Source organism: Leopardus geoffroyi, chromosome C1, assembly GCF_018350155.1.
Source record: "Leopardus geoffroyi isolate Oge1 chromosome C1, O.geoffroyi_Oge1_pat1.0, whole genome shotgun sequence".
Lineage (NCBI taxonomy): Eukaryota > Metazoa > Chordata > Mammalia > Carnivora > Felidae > Leopardus > Leopardus geoffroyi.
In genome coordinates, this window is record NC_059328.1 from 20246527 (window position 1) to 20264408 (window position 17882).

At 57.1% G+C, this 17882-nt stretch overlaps 2 protein-coding genes across 2 annotated transcripts; one reads left to right on the forward strand and one right to left on the reverse strand.

Annotated features, from left to right (window-relative positions):
• Window positions 1-1012: 1012 nt before the first annotated feature.
• Window positions 1013-7491, forward strand: TRNP1 (TMF1 regulated nuclear protein 1). The gene is made up of 2 exons (XM_045476225.1): window positions 1013-1960; window positions 6712-7491. The coding sequence occupies exon 1, from the start codon at window positions 1111-1113 to the stop codon at window positions 1792-1794; it is 684 nt and encodes a 227-aa protein (XP_045332181.1). The 5' UTR covers window positions 1013-1110; the 3' UTR covers window positions 1795-1960; window positions 6712-7491.
• A 3134-nt stretch (window positions 7492-10625) lies between these two features.
• TENT5B (terminal nucleotidyltransferase 5B) lies at window positions 10626-17736 on the reverse strand. Its single transcript, XM_045476226.1, has 2 exons — window positions 17266-17736; window positions 10626-12557 (listed from the first exon to the last, which is right to left on the reverse strand). The coding sequence occupies exons 1-2, from the start codon at window positions 17527-17529 to the stop codon at window positions 11538-11540; spliced, it is 1284 nt and encodes a 427-aa protein (XP_045332182.1). The 5' UTR covers window positions 17530-17736; the 3' UTR covers window positions 10626-11537.
• Window positions 17737-17882: the final 146 nt, after the last annotated feature.

Consider the following 17882-nt stretch of genomic DNA (forward strand, 5'->3'; position numbering starts at 1 on the left):
CACTGCTGCATCTTCTGGGTCTGTTTCCCCCTCTGTCTCTAGATGTGGGGATACCTACTACTGGAAGGAGCAAACAGGAGCAAGGGCACAGAAAGAATTTTAAACACCGTGGGGGGGGGGGCGCCTGGGTGGCGCAGTCGGTTAGGCGTCCGACTTCAGCCAGGTCACGATCTCGCGGTCCGTGAGTTCGAGCCCCGCGACGGGCTCTGGGCTGATGGCTCAGAGCCTGGAGCCTGTTTCCGATTCTGTGTCTCCCTCTCTCTCTGCCCCTCCCCCGTTCATGCTCTGTCTCTCTCTGTCCCCAAAAAAATAAACCTTGAAAAAAAAAATTAAAAAATAAATAAATAAATAAACAAACAAACAAACACCGTGGGGTCAGGGCTCCTTTGAGAAAGCCACGCCAGGCTCAGGGGCCGCGCTGTGGTTTGTTTCGCAAGCGAAGGGCTTCCTTGGTGGGGGGACAGCCCGGCCAGATCTCTACCGGGACGCCAGTCACCCCTCTGCATTAACCTCTCTACCGACCCAGGGAGTTGGAGAAGGGGTCCTGGTGAGACTTGTGGCCCAGACCAGGCAGAACCAGTTCGGTGAAGGGGCGCACGGCCAACAGTTACTGGAAGGAGCACTGAGCAAGGAGCCACGTCTCCTGAGTTCTAGTCCAGACTCCCACTGGCACACACAGTGTGGCCTCAGGCATCCCTCCCCACCATCACGCGCCGGGGAGTGGAGTCCATGATTTCTAAGCACCAACTATCAGAGTTTATGACTTAGGGACCAGACCAGAGAAGATGAGGTCCTCTTTACACCCCAAATTTGGGGGGAAGTGGATGGGCACCGGACGCCCCAGCAGGGCGGAGCCGGACGAGGGCCAGGGCCCCGAGGGGTTTGGGCAAAGTCCCGAGCCGGCGGGGCCGGGGAGGCGGGTTCAGGCATGCCAGTCTCTGGTTGGCTGTGCTGTCCATCGCTCCGCCCCGTGTGCTATAAGATGCACCGGCGCCTGGCGTGGGAGCTGCCGCCGCATCTCTCTCGCGTGCGCGGCGTCCGTCCTCCCCCTCGCGGGGGCAGCTGGCCAGACCAGCGGATCGACGGCCGCAGACCGCCGGGGGGCGGGGGATGCCGGGCTGCCGCATCAGCGCCTGCGGCCCGGGGGCCCAGGAAGGGACGGCGGAACCGGGGTCCCCGCCGCCGCCGCCCCGGGAGCTCCTGTCGTCCCCTCAGCCCCCGCCCCCAACTCCGACCTTGACTCCGACCCCGGCTCAGGTCTCTTCACCGCCCGAAGCGGCCCGGGCGTGGGCGGGCTCGGCGGAGGGGCAGGAGCTACAGCGCTGGCGCCAGGGCGCTAACGTGGGTGCGGGGGGCACCGGGCCGGCAGGGGGCGCGGCGGCGGCGGCGGCGGGAGCGGGGGGCCGCGCGCTGGAGCTGGCCGAAGCGCGGCGGCGACTGCTGGAGGTGGAGGGCCGCCGGCGCCTGGTGTCGGAGCTGGAGAGCCGTGTGCTGCAGCTGCACCGCGTCTTCCTGGCGGCCGAGCTGCGCCTAGCGCACCGCGCCGAGAGCCTGGGCCGCCTGGGCGGCGGCGTGGCGCAGGCCGAGCTCTACCTGGCGGCGCACGGGTCGCGCCTCAAGAAGGGCCCGCGCCGCGGCCGCCGCGGCCGCCCGCCCGCGCTGCTGGCCTCGGCGCTGGGCCTGGGTGGCTGCGTGCCCTGGGGCGCCGGGCGCCTGCGGCGGGGCCACGGCCCCGAGCCCGACTCGCCCTTCCGCCGAAGTCCGCCCCGCGGCCCCGCCTCCCCCCAGCGCTGACCTCAGCGCGGGGACCCCTGGCCACCCCTGACAGGCCATCGCCGAGGTGTCGACCGACGGATCGGGACGTCGGCTGGATGGACGGCGTCACCGACGCGGATGGACAGACTGACGGACCCCAGGAAGAGACAGTCGGGGGGCCAGGGGCCCAGTAAAGGAGGCTGAGGTGCGGTCTTAGCGGCTGGCGCATCTGAGGGGGCGGGGCGGGGTGGTGCAGGGCCCCGATTTCCCTTCCGTGGGGCTTCTGGACCTCCGCTGGGTCCCTAATAAAGCTGTCCATTTTGTTACTGCCTCTCCCAGACCTCCTGGGTTCTGGGGAGTAAGGTGGTAGCACCAAGTCCCCATTATAGAGTTGGAAAAATTGAAGATGCTCAGATTCCAGGAGGGGTTTGCCGGCAAACTTTCACCACTGGGAGCCTGCTGCGCTGACGCAGGCCATCCACCTCTCCCTCCCTACACCCGCGTTGCCTTTTCTGGGTCCTTTGTGGCTGTAAGAAGAGTCTTGCCCTTGAGACTGCTGATTTCTGGCGCCGCCCAGCTCTAGACCTTCGGGGAGGACAGAATAATGAGGTCCCAGGATGCGGTGGGGGCTGGGCCAGCAATGTACCACTAAGTTCTCTCCTAAGCCCGTTTCCCATTTGGGGGGACAGAATCCCAGAGAGATTGAGGATTTGTTCCCATCACACTTAGGCCCTTCCACTTCTAGGAGACAGATCTTTTCTCATGCTCTCAAGCAATTTTGCCAAGTCAAGTACATCTTGACTTCGATAACCTGGGTGGGGTATTTGGTAACTGCTTAAGGCCTTACCTGCTCTCCTAAGGTTCCTCCACCGTCCCCCACCCCCAACCTGTCTCTAAGATGGTTCTGCCAGTCATGGAGCCAGGTGACATCCTTTAACAGGCCCCAAGGGGGTAGGTATGTCATCTACTTCTAGAAGGGGGGGGCCTTAAAGGGCCAGACCTGAAATGAGATTGGCTACTATTCTTCCTGTCCACATGCCTATCAGCACCCTGCTCCCTCCTGCCCCCCCTCCGCTGTGAATGGCCTGGCTGCCGTTTTGCTGCTTGGACTGATTGGACTGCAGCCTCCCTTGTTGGTCTGTGAAGTGGTTATCTTCACCCCTGAGAAGGGCTGTAGTGAGGTTAACACAGGGCAGAGGTCATTCTTCCCCCATCAGTCAGAGGAAGGTTTTATCCTTTTAAATCACACCTAGAAACAAGCACTGCTTTTGCTGGTGGATCTAGGAGCTAATTTAAAGCCCTCATTTTACAGCAAGGTCACGTCCCAGCACTGGACAGAACTAGGTCCCAAGCCTGTGTGTCCTTTCCATAGTGACTCCTCCCTGCCCGGGGGCAGGGTCTAGAGAGCTGGTGTCCAGCCTATCTACTATGTGACCTAGAACAACTCTGCCTCCTCTTTGGACTGGTTTGCTTAGTCCCTCTCTGAACATAGCTGTCCTTCCTCATGTCAGGGCTTGGGAATAGGGAAGAAAGGGTAGGATGAGAATGTCAGAGTCACTGGAGTCTGGCTTAATCCTAGAGTTTTGAGGGTCAGGTAAACCGCTCTCTGAAAGGCAGAGCCCCAGGGGCCCTCACCTGACTCTCAGCCCTTCCTCTCCCTCTCCTCAGGTACTAAACGTTGGGGCTGGTTTCTAACAGCCAGGCTTTTCCCAAACCCATTCTTGGCTAGGGGAGGGAAGTCCAGGAGGAGGTCTCAGGGAGTCCGAGTGAGCTTGGGGACCAGGAGAGCAGTGAGGGGCCCTGGTGTCCTCTGGCTTCCCCGGAGAGAGGGAGAACCTTCTGAAGTTATTCAGTTCATTCAGGGTCTAGAGGCCCAGAGAAAACAAGGACTTCCTGGAGGTGACACAGGAGCTCAGGCTGCAGCACTGGGCTACAGCCAGGACTGTTTGTTTTCTGGGTTGCACAGGAAAGGGGCACTTGGTCCAGAGAAGCTTTTAGCTAATTGTGTAAAGTGCTCTGTGCCATCACAGCATTGCCTTCTCTGGGATTTATTGGTAATCAGCTTTGTCCTGATTTGGAGGCGGTGGGGGGTGAGGCATTAGAGATGGTTCTTGCTGGAGGAAGTGATGTGTGTGTGTGGGAGATAGAGATTGGTCCTAGTGTCACTGGCAGTTCTGGTCCCCTCCCCCCTCCCCCCTTCCAGATGTCCCACTGCTCACCAAAGGCCTTGGCCCTGGGCACACAGTACTCAGTGACTTGAACCCCAGCTCTTGGTTCAGGACTCCACCCAGGGTTCCTCAGCCAACTAATAAAAATTACTTTCCCACCCCTGTCTGGCCCACCCAACCCCCTCTAGGAGCCTCCATTTTCTCCTCAGTCAACAAACATTAATATCTACTCAGTCCAGGAGCTCAAGAAGGAGCAGTGAATCAGAGGGTCTCTGCTTTTAAGGGCTTGTGTTTCCCAGCTCTTGTCTAGGCAGCCTTCCCTGGCAGTCGCCATCCCAGGGAACCCTCCGGGGCTGGGCAATTTGTGTTGTTGGAGGGCTATATTTATACCTTCACAAATAACTATAGCTCCTGGTCGGATGACTGACCCCGCTCTGCCCCAACTTTTTGAACACTTTTGTTGATGGCTCCAGCCCTGAGGATCTTGAGAGACTCGTGCATTGAGAACATCGATGGCTAGCCGTGACTCTGGGATCTCAGCAAAGGGAAATGAGAACAGGAATCTTTCTTTAGGCCAGTGTTTGGGCTGGGAGATGAGTTCAAGGTTCTAATTCAGAATTTGCCCTTTCCCTGGATAAGCCCCCTTCCCTCTCTAGGGATCCCTAGCCAAGTGAGGGCGTTTCTGGGAGGCGCCACCAGAGGGCAGTGTGGGGCTGCTTCCCGGGGCGTGGGGGCGTGGCCTGAAGCAGGCTCTATCCCCACGGTCGCCGCCCCCGACTAGCCCCTTTTCTGCCTTGCAGGGTGCAAGGGGGCCTTCTTTGGCCTTGAGTTTTAAGGGTCTGGCAGACCGAGCGGGTCGTGGCGGTCATTTAGAGAAGGGGCGTACGGTTGGGCCTCTGGTTGGGCCCAGCCCCGGACCTCAGGGGAAGGTTCATCAAGAGAGACTGTCCTGGAAAAAGAGGTTGCCCCTGTTGGTGGTCGCCGTCTGAGTGAAAGGCTGGAGTCATTTCGCTCCTCACAGATTTGGTACACCCTGGGGCCGTCTGGGGACCAGGGTGGCTTCCTAGAGATTCGGCATAAACAACAGGTCACGGCCGAGGTGCCTCCAAGCCTGCAGTTCCCCTCACCTGCCAGGTCCCCAGAGAAAATTCAGCCGCCCAGTCTTCTCAGAGATAAAAGAGAGGCTCCCTGCTTTACAGCCTGGGGGAGGAGGCATTTGGGAAAGCTGGGAGATCCCCAGACTATTTCTTCCCCCATTAGTACCTGATGAACCCTGGCCAGGAGTGATAGGGGAAGAGAATCCTTGGTTCCTGAATATTTTAACGACCTCCTCCGTGCTAGGCACTTTACCTTCTATCCATTTCAGTCCTCCCAACCACTCTGCAAAGGGGAGTAGCTGGGAAAAGCACAACCATTTCCGTGGTTGAGGAAACTGAGGACGAGGTAGGGCAGATGACTTACCCAAGGACTAGAACCTGCAAACGAGGGGTCCTTTAAACACTAGGCTACCCGGCTTTTCATTTACCAGGCTAATGAGGGCTCCATTTGACGGTGGGGGATCTGGGCTCTTACCCTTTTTTTTAAAAAAAAATTTTTTTTTTCAACGTTTATTTTATTTTTGGGACAGAGAGAGACAGAGCATGAACGGGGGAGGGGCAGAGAGAGAGGGAGACACAGAATCGGAAACAGGCTCCAGGCTCTGAGCCATCAGCCCAGAGCCTGACGCGGGGTGAGATCGTGACCAGGCTGAAGTCGGACGCTTAACCGACTGCGCCACCCAGGCGCCCCTGGGCTCTTACCCTTTAAGTCTGGGTACATTGGCCTCTGGTCCTTGGATCTGGGAGGGGTGTGATGAGATGCTGGAAATGTGGCAGAAGGTGCACCCCCCCCTCCCCAATCATCTCCACCAAGTTCTGGGGCACACCCCTAGAAGCTGGCTCCCCACTCTGGTTGTCTGGGCTCCGGGGGTGAGTCAGGCTGAGTCAGCATACCTGGCTTCAGGCAAGGGCAGGCCAGCGATGCTCAGGGCCTGGGCTTGCCTTGGAGGGCTACCTCCTCTCCCTGCACACCTGGGATGTTTGGTGCCAAGGAGAGCAAAGGGCCTGGGATGGCAGAGGAGGAGGACAACAGTCTCCATGGTGGGGCAGAAAGTGCCCCAAGCTTGGAACAAGACAGATGTGGGATTCAGTGCTTGCCTGTAACTTTTCCGCCGGAAGACCTTGGGCAAATGACTCCCCTTCTCCGAGCCGGTTTCTTGTGCGCGTCTGTGTTACTGGGGAGCTGGGGAGGAGATAACCCCAGACTATTAAATGAGAGGTCACACTAAGCACAAAGTGGAGATTTGTAAATGTTTGAGTGGGCCAATCTACCTAGCCCAGGAGAGGCTGCTAGGACAGAGCCCCCAGGCAGTGTGGGCCTTTGCTTCTCCAGAGCATCGCCATATCAGGAATCCCTGGAACGATCCCCCTTCTCCCCCCACTGTTGGTCCTAGGGAACTCCATAAGGGGAGAGGTGGAGGCAGGGAAGGCTTTTCTTCCCAGGAACATTCCATTCCAGCTGCTCAGACCAGTGGGGATCCCAGCCAAGGACAAAGGCCCAAGGGAACCTCTCCTTACCCCAGGAGCCCCCATCGCTTCCTGGGCAGGAGCCAGTGGAGCCCTGTCCCGGAATAATGTCCTGTACCTTCTCTCCACAATGGCCCCTCTCGAGGCAAATGTTGAAGGGTTTGGGTGGGGCTGGGTGGCTTTGGGAAGGAGGTAATTAAAGCTCTTGACATTATTCTTTCCAGCTCCTCCCAGTTCCTCAGAGCCTCTACTGTCTGCATCTGGACTCCTGGATTCTGCTCCTTCCCTGGGCACTTCCTTCAGGAAGACGTCTCACAACCTTACACAACCGAATTGATCCCACACAACCTTGGCACCGTCCTTACTTTACAGGAGCCTTGCACTTAACAGTGGCAAGGTGCTCAATTCTGGGGAAGGTGCCTGTTCTCTTGAGTTTCCTTATATAATCTGCATTTGACTTTGGCCGACACCGTATGATTGGAAATGTTACAACAGGTCCTCTGAGGTGCAATCAGATTATTTAAGAAAGGAGCAAACGTCTCCACTGTGAAAATGAAAAGGATTTCTTTTAAGAAACAGTCGCCGTTCCTAAGTCGCAGTGCAGCTGGGGTCCCCGTTTTGGTCGATGCCATCGCTTCTCAGACTGACAAAGCTGGGAGGCCTGTGTGATGGGAAACGTTCTGAGAAATCCCTTGTTCCCTCACCCGCTGTCCTTGCCCTCTCCGACTAGGGGGTGTGCCTGTGGCCTCTCAGAAAGATGATAAGTTGCTGGCTTGGGCGGGGGGCACCTCTTTCTCAGGAAGAGGTGGTGTTAACATAAAAATCCTAAGCAAAGTTTTAAATGAAAAATGGGAGCATATTTATTCAAGTATCCTGATAATAAAAGGAAGGGGGGAGGAGCATACTTACGACCAAGAACTTGTAGAATTCAGCAAAATGAATGTATATTGAATCAATCCCCTGATTTATACATTCAGGAAGAATAAATTTCAATAACGTGAGACGGAGGCATGTGGTTTTGAGGTTCACTTTGCAGGTGTCCTTGCTGCCTTTCCTTTGGTGTGTCTGTCACATAACACCTTCTGCTTAGATTCTGTTGGCAACCTGGCCCTGGTGACTGATTTGCAGACTGCTTTCCCCCTTGATCTGGCTCAGAGCTGACCCTCTCCAGGATGTCTCCCCTGATTAAGGATGTGACGAGGAAGCTCGGGGCTGGGCGTGCACGTGTGAGACTGTGCGTGACACCGAGGAGGTCGTGCACATTTGTGATAACATGGCAGCATGACGATCCATGGAGGATCGCGTGTGACTGTGCTAGCGACAACAGGGACCCGTTTGTCAGGGCCCCAGCAGGAGACAGGGCACACTCAAACCGGAATGAGACTTTAAAAGGGGTTATTTCCAGAAATATGGGCTGGGCTTAAGAAACTAACCAACGACAGTGCAGCTCTCTCAGGCCAGCAACAGTGGGGAGCCTTTACAAGGGGACAGGAAAGGGAGGGTGCAGGTGTGTGGAGAAGGCCCCTGACAGGAACAGTGGCCTTTGGTTGAGAAATGTAGCCAACCGTGGCAACCTGGTGGGGGAGGGAAGAGGCGGAATAAACATCCCATTCTCCTCCTCCTTTCAGTGCCGGGGTCTCTCATTGGCTGAACCAACAGGAAGGCTGAGAACAAGGGAGCCATTGACCCACAGTCCATAGAGGTCAGCCTCCCAGGGCACCAAGCACCAAGGGTGGAGAGTGGGACTGGAGGGGCCAACACATCATGTCACTGCCCGGGGGCATGTCTTCTGTTCCCCAAAGTTCACGGCAATGCGTCTCCCGGCTCTGGAGCTCCCCCACCCACCATGGGTCATAAGGGCTGGGTGGACTGCTTCTTGGTGAGCACTGTGGGGCTGGGGGGTGGGGCTTTCCTCCCTCCACCTTCCCCTCTCTGGCTGTGATCCCCAGTTCTTGACTCCTGCCTACCCTGGCATCTTAGATGGTTCCAGGAACTGTCCCGGAGAGAACAATGCCAACCACCGAGTCACTGTTTTTCTCACACCCAGAAACACGGCACCACCCCCAAACACACCCACAGGCGCACCTGCTGCCACCATGGGCCTCTGACATAGTCACCGCAAGTCATGGCTGGTGTCATGTACATGAAGAAAACGTACATCTTGGCACACTGCTGCCCTGCCATGGTCCTACATAAAATGGCAAGTGCACAGTAATGCAAACTGTCACATGCCAACGATGCCCCATCACACAGATGTACAGGAGACATACTGTCACGCTCATCCACGTGAAATCAGAGCGGAGGGGCGGGAGAGTGTGGGGGTTAACAGCAATGGCTCTGGAGTCAGCCACACCTCTTTGACCTCTCTGGCACCAGCTTCCTTGCCCGTAAACGTGGAGATAATGATTGCTCTTCCCTCGAGAACGAAACGAGAGGTAGTGACCGCGAAGGCTGTAGCACAGTGCCCGGCCTGGAGTAAAGACTCTAGTAGTGGAAGCTGTTACTGGGAACTCCTGGCTCACATTCTCCCACATCTCACGCCCATGCATGTTGCAGACCAGCAGCGGCGAGCACATGCCTGTGCAAGGCCAGCCAGACACCCTCAGGCACACGTGCCCTCCCCCAGACACGCCTGCTGGGAGCATGTGCACATTGACAAATTCCCTCGGCCTGGAAGCTCTTTCCCCAGACATCTGCCTAGCTTGCTATCCATTGCCTTTAAGTGTTCAATCAAATGTCACCCTTTCGATGAGGTCCATCCTGACTTTTTAAAACCACATACCCCAGCACTCCCAATCCCTTACCCTGCTGTGTACTTTAAGCATTATTGACCTTCTAAGAAGACATACTCTAGTTTATTTTCTGTCCACCCTATTTGAGTATAATCTTCATGAGAGTAGGGAATCTTGCTTGGTCTTTTGGGTGCTGATGTATTCCAACTCCTGTAGGGGTCGCTGGCACATGATGGGCTGAATGCCATGTGTACACTTACTGTGGGTCTCTAGCTTTCTCACTCTCTGAAACAAGCACATCTGGGTGAACCCCAGTGCCCACCCCAACAAGCTAAGCCTGTGTGCTTACACGTGCCCAACTCAGGAGCTGGGATAAACTTAATCTCTCCTAGGTCCCTAGTTGGGTGGGCACAGCCAAGGTGGAGGGGGGGCGCTATTTTTAGTCACCAAGCCAAGAAAGTGTTTCCACTCACCCTTCCGGCCTTTTTGAGCCCCGTAGAGACTCACTGAGCCGGTGAGTTGGCTGGGCTCACCCAGGTCACCTGGGGCCTCCTCTGAGGCCTTGTTTTTTTCACCCTGACTAGAACCTCAAGCCATCACTTCAGAAACCACTAATGAGGTTGTCTGTGTTAAGGGCTTTGCAATCCTTGGATCAAAGAGGCTGGGTAAACAGTGGGCAGCGTCCAGGCCAGTGACTGGCTGATGCCCCGAGGGAATAGCTCCCTGAGAGCGTGCAGCTGCCACTCATGCTGGACAGCCTGGCATGGCCCCAGCTAGGTTTGGGAAGAAGAGACCCTGCCCCTCTTAGGGGACCTATTTAGAGCAGACCAGAGTGTGCCCATCAGCCCTTGGGAATAAGAGAGGGTGCCAGAGAATAGAACCTCCCCCTAGAAGATAGAACCCCCACCGAGGATAGAACCTCGGCCAGGTAGGGAGGCCAAACCTGGGCTCTGGCTCTGGGCGATGCTACAAGTCCCCCAGGCTTAGCTGCCACTACTGAACGGGTCTCCAATTCAGATTCATCCCGCTTGTCCTCCACCTGCTTCCCGAGTGGGTGGGCAGAGCTGGGGTCAAGCAGCCCTGAGCACTGGAGTGTAAGGCCAAGTCCAGGGTCATTAGGACTCCAGGTAGGAAAACACTGCAATGTTTACTCTTTCACAAGAGACCTGCTGTGGCAATTTGCAGGTACAAGTCACACGTGAGACACGAGCCCCTAGCACAGTTTTCCAGCTGGGGCTGGTATGGAGACAAGGAGGTGAAACCCCCCCAGCTACAGCCAGGACTCAGACACCAGGGTACCCAAATGTCCCTGCCCTCAATGCAAGCCAGATGCAGGCTGGAAGAGGCAGCCATAGCCCCCACAGCCATGGAAGGTCATTCTCCCAAGAGAAAGCATGGTGCTAGGCTTAGTGTAGACAATCTTTATTGGCAGGTGTTCAGAGTGCAAAATGGTGACAAATCCAGAGGAATCGGAAAGGGGGTGGGGTATGGTTCCCCTTCCTCCAAGTGGGGACCCATAACCAGGCCAGTTGGGGAGAGCACTTGGCTGTGGCCACTTTGGGTCCAGCACCCTTCGGAGAACAAGCTCCCAGGCAGGAGGGATCCTCACAACACACGGGAAGGGAACAACACCCCAGAGGGGACCTGGAGTGTGTCCCGCCCCCCCCACCCCCCCCAGCAGCCTAGCGCCTGCCCACTGCACACCTTGACAGCTTGGGGTGGGGTGTTTGGGGACTGGGCTAAACCCATCCCTTTGCAAACCCAGGTATCTGCGTCGTGCCTCAGTTTTCCTCCTCCCGGTGATTAGCCAGGTTGGATGGCCAGGCCTTGTTAGGGGTCCGGCCCAACCCGAAGTGAGTAGTTCACATACCATACCATATTTTGGTCATTGTGTGGGCTGCAGGGATCACTGTGGGCTGGCCGTAGCCGAAAAGACCCTTTTTAGGCCACGGAAACCAACCCAAGACCTTCCTAGGCCGCAGAAATCTACCTAAGACGATGAGCATGGAGGCTATCGCCCCAAACATGCTTCGTGTCCTGAGGGCAATTGGCCCCCAAGACAAAACAGCCCCTGCACCCCACAACCATGCTGGTCCAAAAGTGTGGTTCTGTCTACCAAGAACCCCAGCTTGGCCTTAAGCCCACGGGGGCCTCACTCGGGGATGAGTGGGGGTCTCTTCTGTTTAGTAGGAGGCCCAACCCTGCAGCGGTGCGGGGCCACTTGGCAGCGGCCGCCTGTCTCTGGTCACCTCCTCTCCACACTCCGGGAGGCCCCACTCCCTCAGGGAAGGCCCAGTCCCTTGTGGTGAGGGTCTGAGTCAGTTACAAGGCAGCCAGGTGGGATAGGAGTGGGCCCGAGCCAGCAGAGGCTGCACAGGAGTCACGTAGTAACTGACAGTGGCAGGCACAACCCCGTCGGGGCCCGGGGGGCGCCAGGCCAGGGCGGCCGCAGCGGCGGGGCCCTGCTCAGCCAGCGCCTGGAGCGCCAGCGTGGCGATGAGGTCCAGCGTCTGGCGACGCTCGTGGCTCATGAGGCACACGGTGCTCTCGTTGACCACCCGGTGCAGCGTCACCAGGCAGGCGTAGCGGCGGGCTGAGTCGGCCCCGCTGAAATGAGCCTCCAGGTAGCGCTCCAGCGTGCGCTGCTGCTCCGCCAGGTCTGGGAAGTCGATGAAGAAGCGGGAGCACATGTAGCGTTGCAGGGCGCGCACATCGGTGCTGGGCCGCGGCCTGAAGCCCCGCACCAGGAGGTGGCAGTACTTGAGGAGGCCGCCACCGCGGATCTCCTCGGGGCTGCGCGTGGCGATGACGCGGTGCCGCAGGTGGTCCAGCGCCTCGGCAAAGTCCCCGTACAAGCTCTCACCTGTCACCGTTGGGTGGAAGGCCTCAGACATGGGCGTAGACGAGCACTGGCCAAAGAGAAGCAGGGAGTCCAGGATGATCTGGAAGGAGTCCACACTGAACTCAAACTGGCGCCGGACCGAGTCCACGAACTTGAGCTCCACGTTCTTGCCGCTCTTGTTGGACAACGAGATGAGGCTCCAGCGGTCCGTGTCCGTGCACACTTTCACCAGCTTCTGCACGTACGCCTCCTTGAGCGTCAGTGGCGTGATCTTGGCCCGGCTCACCCCGGCCGGCAGGAAGTCCAGCAGGCAGGCCAGCACCACCTCCTTGGTCAGCTGGAAGGACGCCTCGCTGCGCAGGTCCACGCGGAACACCAGGTCTAGGTCCTTGTAGCCCAGGCCACTCTCAGGGTGCAGCACATGGCTGGCAGCCGAGCCGTGCAATCGCACACCGTGCACGCGCAGTCCCCGTTCCTCTAGGCTGCTGCGGACCACCTGCGGGGGAGACGGCGGGAGGGAGAGGTGGCGGGAATCTGGGCCCCCCCCCCCACCCGGGGGTCCACCACCGGCTTCCCCGTCATAATCACGCCAACATCAACCATGTTGACCCCGCACCAGCTGTCGTGCCTTTGGAAAGCCATTTAACCCTCTCAACTTTGATTTCCTAATCTGGAGTATGACTTGTTTAGAGGAAAGACTCAGAAGGAATAGCACTGATGATAGCAGACGCGTAGAATTTACTAAATACCAGGTCCCGGTCTAAGCACTTTATACGTTAGGCTATAAACTTGCATAATTCTCAATTACCTGCCCTGTGAGGTAGATACGATGAATGCCATTTTGCAGATGGAGAAATAGAAGCACAGAGGGGCCAAGTAATTTGCCCAGGGTCACGCAGCTGGTGAATCTGTGCAGGTTCTTAGACCAGTGCAGGTCTTAACCACTGTGCGATTCTACCTCTCTAAAACTGCAAGTGAAACACTTTGTTTTGTGCCAGGCATGATGCTAACTGTTCAAATGTGTTGGGAACGTAATTCCCATTCACCCACATTACTACATTAACCCTGACAATGATCCTGTATTTGGGCATCAGTATCCCAATTCACAGATGGGGGACCTGAGGCACAGAGAGGTTAAGAATCGTGTCAAGGTCAGAGAGTAGAGCCCAGGTCAGTTGGATTCTCCAGTCCATGCATGCTCTTTTGGCTATGACACACACATTCATCTTAACTCATCTTTACAAGGACCCTGTGAAGCACATGTTACACCTGTTTTGGAGATGAGGAAACTGAGGCTTACGGGGGCGAAATACCTAAGGTTCAGAGAGGGCGTCATTTAGAAGTGGCTGGAAGTTAAAACTCAGGCACTTTGTGCTCTTGAGACAGGAGGTGGGTGATCATCTCGGGAAGCGCTCGGCACCCAGCCCAAGTAGGAAGAGAGGTAGCAGACCCCATCTGCTGACACAGGACCACCACAGGCAAAGGTCTGTTCCTTTGGCCAGAGGCATCTCTCTGGGCCTAGGACAGTGTGGGGAGAAGAAAGAAGCTGGGCCCAGACATTCGGTTTTCTTAGCAACCCAGAGGACTCACACACCATCCTGAAAGTGACCAGGCAGCATTCCTGTCCTGAGTGATTCTGCAACCCCGCCTTGCTGCCAAGTCAGCGCCCAGCACTGGGCTGGGCTGCCCTCCTCGCTTCTCAGGGAATTACCGCAAAGAATGCACTTAAGTGCTGAGGAGGCAAGCTGCAGTGGGGCAATCTGAGGCGGGCGGCTCCCTCCAGGAAGGCTTCCGGGAGGAGGACCCTGACTGGGGGAAGGTACTGTAATGGCTATGGGGATAAGCAACTGGCCATCAGGAACATGGAGGGGAGGAGCTTGGGTGGGGTGGGGAATATCAGGCACCTGTTGAATGCCTGGACCTTCTCAGCAGAATCTACAGGGGATAGATCTTTATGCTCTCCAAGTTATGGATGGGGAAACCAAGGCTCACAGGAGTGTAGTCATCTGCCCAAGATCATTTAGAGGCACCTTCAAATCCAGGTGTGGCTGACTCTCATTCTATCACATTGCCATCCCAGGGTTTAGAAGGAGCAGAGACCATAACCCAGGGTTCTAATCCTCCCTGTCTTTCAAAATTTCAGAGTGAGGGTGACCGTCCGGTCACTGAAGCTCAGAGCCAGGGTAGTTAGGAACAGGAAGGTGGGGTTTGGGAGATGCCTTGGCCAGACAGACTGGGGAAGCTGGAAGTAAGGGGCCAGTTGCTACAGTCTAGCCTGTGGGACTTGCAACCCACAGCCTGACAGCCGTGCCCCTGCAGGGCCAAGGAGGGAAGCAGGCAAGACCTTGTCCCAAGGACCCTGCCAGACTTGCAGAGCAGACCAGCCCCCTCCCAGGTCCTAACAGAGCTGACTGCGCCTTACTCAGTGCCAGCTCCTGCTCCCAGGCTGATGCTCACCCCAGGGCATGGCATCTGGCCTGGTGAGGAGGTAGCAATACCCTTGTTAAATCTCCTGTGTCAGCCAGCCAGCAGCTGTTGTCTCTTTCTCCCAGGTGTGACTACAGCCAGCTTGGCAGGCGGACCCCAGATACCGCCACACCCAAAGACTGCAGGGCAGCTTGGAACCTCCTGAATCAGACTTTCCAGCCACGAAGGGGGCAGCAGTTGCACCCTCCTTTCTCCTGTGCCAAGGGCCTCTCCAGAACCACTCTGCTCCTGGGCCGCTGCCAAGACCTACAGGGGGACTATAGGTGCTGTCAGCCAGTGGGCTTGCCACACTTGACTCTGGAGCTGCCTGATGCAAGCCCTCTGGCTGCAGCTGGAGAGATCAGATTGCCTCCTTCAATTCCCTGGGCCCAGAGAGGGCAAAGGACTTATCCAAGGTCACACAGCCAATAAGTGGCTGAGGTTAATTAGAACCGGGCCTCCCAGAGCTATGGGCAGGGGGGCCTCCTACAGGAGAATGGGTCCCTCTAGCTCAGGTACAAGCAGGAATAGCATCTCTAACTGCTCAGATCGCTGCCATAGGCAACGTCTTGGGAGGGGGGGGTGCACAGAGGGAGAAAGGTTCTGGTTCTTGAACCATGGACAGCCAGCATCCCCCATTACACACACCCAACACCCCTCCTCTACTCCCCCCACCTGGAGCACCTCCCACTTCCATTCACAGCCAGCATGGATGGCCCCCATCCCCACACACACCAAGCCCATTACCACCCCCTCATACACATGCAGCACCTCCCACCACACATATATATTCCAATAGTTTGTGAAGCTGCCAGCTGCTGATTCCCACCAGGAGATGGACGTCCTTCCCTGTGGATGCGATTGTGCAGGCAGGTGAAGGTCCCTGTTCCTTTTGGATTCTGAAACCTGAAAGGGTGTTGGGAGAGTAGTCCAACCCATCCCATTGAACAGATGGGGACACTGGGCCCAGCAAAACTGATAACAGTCCAGGCCCTGAAGCCAGATGTCCAGCCTCCTGGTGCAGCTCTGAAGTCTCCCCTGCCTCTCCCCATGCCAGCTAGCAGCTCCCTGTTCTGTGACATCTTTGGCCCTAGTCTAGGAGAACACTGTACTATTACTGCCCTGTAAAGTCAGCTCCTTTTGGCCTGCAGTCCCCCCCACCTGGCAGGGAGCATCTCAAAGGCAGAGAAGTGCTCCCAGAGGTCCCAGTCATATCCATGGCCCTAGTGTCCTGAATAGGGCTTGACACAGAGCAGGCACCAGTTAAGGCAGTTTGGCAGGGACTTCCCCTCCAGAGCACATCTCATCCCTGCAGAGCGGTGTTTCTGCACTGGGCTCTGCCTTCCCCCATGTCTGGGACAACAGTCCTGGAGATACAGTAGTTGGGGCCCCAAGGTTGACCTGAGAGTCCTAAGGAAAAAAAAAAAACCCTCAATTGGTTTTTCCTAATTACCCCATGACAGCCGGCAGCAGAGGAATGCCTCAGTGAGCACCACTGGGGCTTTGGGTGAGTCAGCCCTGGGGAATCTGCCCCCACCCCCTCCCATTCCCTGGGAGGGAGGGCGAGGTAATCCCCTAGCCTACAACCTTCCTCCTCAGTGGAAGCAATTGGAGGCAGGGGAGTGGCCTGCTTCACTAGCTTCTATGGATAACTCCAGCGAAGGAAAGTCTGTCTACTGGCAGGAATACCCAGGAATTGTAGCTGGATTTTCTGGTTTCTATCAGAAGACTTCCCCAAGACTCAGAAGTTGAGTCTTAGGAGCTGGGGAAGGGGGTGGGAAACCTTGAACCTGCAGCAGGCGGCTCCCAGGAAGACTTATGATTCTCTTGGTTTGATTTTCACTTCTTTAGGTAGTCTTAGGCAGCTCACTGCCCCTTTTGGAACCTTAGCTTCCCCAGCCACAAAATGGGCACAGTAATTACCATATTCTGGCATTTCAGAGTATGACAGCACCTAGGTTACGCAAATGGAAGAGTAATTTTAGGGGTGCTGAAAAGTTAGGTAAAGGGAAAAAGGAGTCTGAGGATGGGGAGAGGGGTTGCCAGAATTCTCTTTTCCTGTTCTTCAGGAGGCAGGGTCAGCCTTCATTTCCAACTTTGGGGAAGAGGAGAGACACCTAAACTGGACGCCCGACGTTGCCTTTCGGCATGCAGCCACCAGGTCCAGCATGGTGCTTAATCTCCTCCTGCCACAACCCCAGTTGAGAGGGAGGGAGTCCTTATTGGGATTTCTTGGCTTTTCCACTTAGCCACGGGGCTCTTGAGCCAAGAGCTGTGGGAGCACAGGACAAAATCTGACCCTAGAACCTCGAGAGAGGGAAGGGGTGTGGGGGTGGTGAGGCTCAGCCATGACGATTTGGGGGTGAAAAAACCCCGATTTTGAACACCTACCCATTCAGGGCTGCCTGGTATCTCTTGTCTGAGGAGGCAGATCTGTTCACCCGCCACTCTCCCCACCCCACCTTCCCGCAGCCAAGTCCCTCCCCATTCTCCTCCCATTTCCTAGCTAAGGCAAGGGTGAACGGTTCGATCGGGCTCTCCAGAGGCGGGGGAAGGGAGAGCCAAGTGGGGAGGGCGCATGGTCTACTATCCATAGGCTGTGCGATTTTGTTACAGTCCCTGTGCCTCTTTAAGCCTCAGGTTCCCTAGCTGTCTAGCGAATCGAACAGACTCTGGGTGCCTTCCAGCACAAGAACCTCAGGCTGGAGACCCCATAATCCCTCCCAGTGCCCTCTCACCTGCACAATCTGCCGGGGCTGCACGCTCAGAGTAGGGAAGTTGCCGCGCCCGTGAATGGGAATCGGTTCGCTCAGGAGCGCATCCAGTCGCTTCACCTGTGGCCAGCCTAGCCCACTTAGGTGCCGTCCGAGGGAGGCCGATGAGGCCTTCGGGTCGGGGCCGCCGCCTGCCGGGGCGGCCGTGGCCACCTCCGAGGCCGCAGCCGTCCCCACCTGCGCAGCTGCCTGGTCCGGGCTCTCAGCTCCACTCTCCGACGGCATCATTAGCCCGGCCCCGGGCCCCGACGGCAGAAACCGGGGGGGTGGCTAAGGGGAGAAGGGCAGGGAGAGCGGCTGGGCCGGGGCCAAGGCGAGGGGCGCGGCTGCAGGGACTGGGAGGCAGCGACGGCGAGGCAAACCCAGGGCACACCACCGACGGCGACGACCAACCGACCCTAGAGCCCGTAGCCTAGCGCCCAGCGGACTCTTATAGGCCGCGGGCGACATGTCTATTGGTCCAGACAGCTGTCACACAGTGGGAGCGCCCCGCCTCCCTGCGCCTCTGCCATTGGTCAGCTGCGCTTTGCACCTTGGTCACTCGTCGCTAGGGAGATTCCGATTGGCTGGGAGGCATGCCC

Excerpts from the sequence above, each read along its gene's own strand:
- TRNP1 (XM_045476225.1), top strand. The coding sequence starts at position 1,111 with ATGCCGGGCTGCCGCATCAGCGCCTGCGGCCCGGGGGCCCAGGAAGGG.
- TENT5B (XM_045476226.1), bottom strand. The coding sequence starts at position 17,529 with ATGATGCCGTCGGAGAGTGGAGCTGAGAGCCCGGACCAGGCAGCTGCG. Across the intron at positions 12,558-17,265 it reads AGCCCCGGCAGATTGTGCAG|GTGGTCCGCAGCAGCCTAGA; the intron begins GTGAGAGGGCAC and ends TCTCCCCCGCAG.